This window comes from Colobus angolensis, unplaced genomic scaffold, assembly GCF_000951035.1.
Source record: "Colobus angolensis palliatus isolate OR3802 unplaced genomic scaffold, Cang.pa_1.0 Scaffold47, whole genome shotgun sequence".
NCBI classification, from domain to species: domain Eukaryota; kingdom Metazoa; phylum Chordata; class Mammalia; order Primates; family Cercopithecidae; genus Colobus; species Colobus angolensis.
Genome location: NW_012118154.1, coordinates 1161744 through 1166061, shown reverse-complemented (window position 1 = coordinate 1166061; position 4318 = coordinate 1161744). Strand labels below are relative to the sequence as shown.

At 39.6% G+C, this 4318-nt stretch overlaps 1 protein-coding gene across 1 annotated transcript in view; it reads right to left on the bottom strand.

Moving 5' to 3' along the window:
- RABEP1 (rabaptin, RAB GTPase binding effector protein 1) overlaps positions 1-79 on the bottom strand; it is a 99910-nt gene extending 99831 nt beyond the window's left edge. Inside the window, exon 1 of the mRNA XM_011958624.1 lies at positions 19-79. Within this exon, the coding sequence (XP_011814014.1) occupies positions 19-79 (61 nt within the window). The remainder of the gene's footprint in view (positions 1-18) is intronic.
- Positions 80-4318: the final 4239 nt, after the last annotated feature.

Here is a 4318-nt window from a genome sequence, read left to right as displayed (position 1 = left end):
AGTTTGTGGACAGGTTACTTTCAGTAGTACTGCTGTAGTTGACAACTTGACAACTGCCATATCCATGGCTGTCTATCATCTTTCCAATAGTCTTCTTACATTTAAAGAAATTTCCATTTTATGAGTTTCAGCTTCCCAAAACAGAAGTCAAATACAAATCCCCAATCTCCCTTAAAACCAGAATGCAGGCATGTGACCTAGGCTCCTCCAAACAAACACACCCAAATGCAACTTCAGTTCAGAATAGAGCCGTGTCAAGAAACCAGGTTCCATTCTCACTGCTGTAAGACTTTTAGTTGCATCCTAGTGGTATAGGTCTAGCTCCTGAATCAGAAATGGTATCAGTCCAAGCAGTAGTGACAATGGCATTAAGTCAATTTCTTTTCTATAGGCCAGCAGCACCAGAGGCAAGTTTCCGTTAAGGTCAGTTCTAGAGCAGCTTTTGAGTATTCCTTAAAGTTTAGCATAAAGGAGTGATTCTCCAAGTGTAGCTCTGGGACCACATCACCATCACCTGGAAACTTGTAAGAAGTTCTCAGGCCCCATCCCAGACTTCCTGGAATCAGAAATTCTGGAGATAGAGCCCAGTAATGTGCTTAAACAAGCCCTTTCAGATGCAGGCTAAAGTTTGAGAATCATCTAGAATCTCTCTCCTTGCCCTCCCAACGACTCTGTAAGCAACCTTATATCTTCTCAAAAATACCTTTTCTGTTTGCAACCAAGAAGCTTGAGTAAAACATACTGTCACTCCCACTACCATACTCTTAAAGACTGCTCATAGGGTGCTAAGCAATGATTAAACAACAACAACAATCTACAAGGAATTAACATGAATTAGAAGATAGGACACACTTGAAAAATCTGCTTACTATCAACCTGGCTGATTTTATAACACCATATGGGGATGGAGGAGCACATACTGACTTCCTTCTAAAGAGTACAGTACAGAAAGGTCCCCCTGCTTACACCCCAAGAGAGAGAAACTCGATCAATACTACCTCAGTAGGGGTGGTCAAGGCTAATATCACTGATGAGCCATGTATGTACCCTTGATGTGACACAAACAAAACGATACTTGACCCATGTGCTCTTCCTCCCAAGACGCTATGTCAGTCTAATCACGAGAAAAACATCACACAGATTCCAGTTTAGGGACACTCTACAAAATACTTGACCAGCACTTCTTAAAACTGGCAAGATCATCAAACCAAAGTCATAGAAACTGTCACAGTCTAGAGAAGCCTAAGGAGGCCTGGTAACAAATGTAATATAACAGCCTTCAAGCTTAACAGAAATGAAAAACTCATGCACTTGAATGCTTAGCTGGTTAGATTTTCCTTCCCATCTAACTGCACTATACTCTATAAGATCCAATCATATCTCCTAACATAACCCTCAGTTTTGCCTGGAGTCCAGTCAGAAAGAAAAAGCAGTTTAGAAATGAGTGCAGGCCAGGCGCAGTGGCTCACGCCTGTAATCCCAGCACTTTGGGAGGCCGAGGCGGACGGATCACAAGGTCAAGAGATCAAGAGCATTATGGCCAACAAGGTGAAACCACATCTCTACTAAAAATACAAAAATTAGCCAGGCATGGTGGTGGGCGCCTGTAATCCCAGCCACTTGGGAGGCTGTGGCAGGAGAATCGTTTGAACCCGGGAGGCAGAGGTTGCAGTGAGCCGAGATGGCACCACTGCACTCCAGCCTGGCGACAGGGCAAGACTCAAAAAAAAAAAAAAAAGAAAGAAAAAGAGAAAGGAATGAGTGCAGACAGCAGGTTGAATAGCCCTGTAAATGAGAAACAAACCCAAGTGACAGCAGGGAGGACTGGGTCACAAGGCAAAAATAAAACCATGACTAAAAATGAACTGGAATTCAGAACCACTTAGTATAAGGGCAAACAAAACTGAAAACAAACTTCAGTGGCCCTAGGGACTCATCAGCTTACCGCTCAGTACCAAACTAAATTCCATAATACTAAGTCATCAATGAAGGATTAAATGATGCCCAGTGTTCTGTTTAAGGATAATAGTGATAATAGTGACTTAAGAAAAACTGCTAAAAAAAAAAAAAAATACATGCTACATGCCCAGTACCCAGACTGTGTTCTCTAAATGCCATTTCCCACTAAAAGGAACTAGGGATCCTTAGGAAAAAGGACCGATTCCAAGTCCAGGGCAGGAAGTGTACAAGATAAGCCTGGAACATCTTGTCGGTTAAGGTTACATAAAAAGATTTAGGAGTCAATGTAAAGAGGCCACACACTGCCCAAAAATGGGGCAGTTTGGGTATCAGTGTGGTAGGCTGAAACTTCCTCCCCCACACCCCCTCCACACACACACAAGTACGCACAACAACTAGGGAATATGAGAACATGGAATGGGTATTTGGTGATACTGTTAACTGGTTTTAGGTGTTATAATAGTATTGTGGTATGTTTACACATACCCTGAAATGTTTCCAAATGAAATCAGAAGATTCATAGTTTAAAATCCTGGAGGAGGTGGGGGTTATAGGTGAGACTGGCCATACATTAAGAATCATGACACATGCAAGGTGGTGACTCTACATACTAATCTTTTTAAATGTTTAAGAAGTTCCATATGAAGATATAACGAGGCATTATGCACATACACACACAATTCACAGTGGAGAACTATCCATAAAGAACATCATCATCTCTGGTTATTACCAGTTCCTTTAATATAAACAGTAATTGGTTTAGAATATTCTTAAGATTTTTATCATTTACAAGAAAAAAGCCTAATGCAACATAAGACACCTCTTAGAACCATATTTAACTATACTATAAAACAAATCAAATTCCCTATATACACCCTTCCCTTAATTGTAACATAGAAAATTTTTAAATGTAGATGTAATTCCTTATCTCCCTACACTTGGGTTATAAAAAGGCTACACACTAGCTATAAACTCTAGAGTGGGAGTTATTTATCAGAAGAAAAGTTCTTCATAAATAAACAATAAAAACACAGGGTTATATTTTATTTACAAGGAAAAGTTGGCTGCATTATTTATGAGCTTTTCCGAAATATCAAGGTCACACATAGAGACAGAACAGAATTTTTAATAAATAGCTATCTGCCTACATGTGGATGAAGGAGATTAATTTTATGTCTCAGGAAGGGAACACAAGAACCAAGAGGAAAGGGAAGTCTTAAGGAAAGAATGCTGATGTTAATACTTGGGAGGGAACTCTTGATTAAAGCTACAGAAAATGAAATTGCCTATTTATCAACTATTATATGAGAAGTTATAGCGCATAACAGCTGACAGCACAGGCTCTGAAAATAAACTACGGTTTGAATTCCAGCCCTCCCACTAAGCTGGTTCCTTCTCTCCATCTGTAAAAATGGGGATTAACAACAAGACTATCTTCTAGCATTGTATTAAGGATTAAATAATTCACAAATAGCTCTTCATGGAGTATCAGGCTATACACTGGTTCATTAAATTTTCAAACCAAACCATAAAAGAGGCATTATCACCCCAGTTATAGATGAAGAAACATTCTGAGATTAAGCCAATCTATTGATATACAGCTAGTAAGTAGCAGACCTGGATTCAAACACTGACCTGCCTCATTCCAAGGCCTAGCTAGATTTCCCCATGATTACAGGTGTTTAACAGAGGAGTCACATAAGCAGAAGTTGTAAACAGGTGTAATACCACCTCCTAGATGTTCTTCTTTTATGTAGTCGCACTGTTCATTTACATGTTGAAAACTGTAAGCAATCTGTATTACTAATTACAAATTATTTTCTTTTACAATAAAGGCATTATGCTGTTAAGGTTTTGGGGTTTTTAAAAAAGTCTTGTGTACAATTTTGTATCAGAATGGTAAATGGGGTATCCTAAAGCATTTTGTCATAAACCAGTGGTTCTCAACTAAAGGTGATTATACAATTTCACCACCAGGAATTTATCCTAAGGAAATAATCATAGATATGTGTTAAGATGTAATTGCAAGAATATTGACTGCAGCACCATTCGAAAAAAGTCAATATCTAACAATAGAAAACTAACAAAAAGCTGGGTACAGTGGCTCATGCCTGTAATCCCAACACTCTTGGAAGCTGAGGCAGGCAAATCATTTGAGCCCAGAGTTCAAGACCAGTCTGAGCAACACAGTGAAACCTCATCTACACAAAAAATGCAAAAATTAGCCAGATGTGGTGGTGCACACCTGTAGTCCCAGCTACTCAGAAGGTTGAGGATTAACTGACCACAGAGGGTCAAGGCTATTGTGAGCCATGACTGCACCACTACACTCCAGCTGGAGCTACAGAGTAAGACCTTG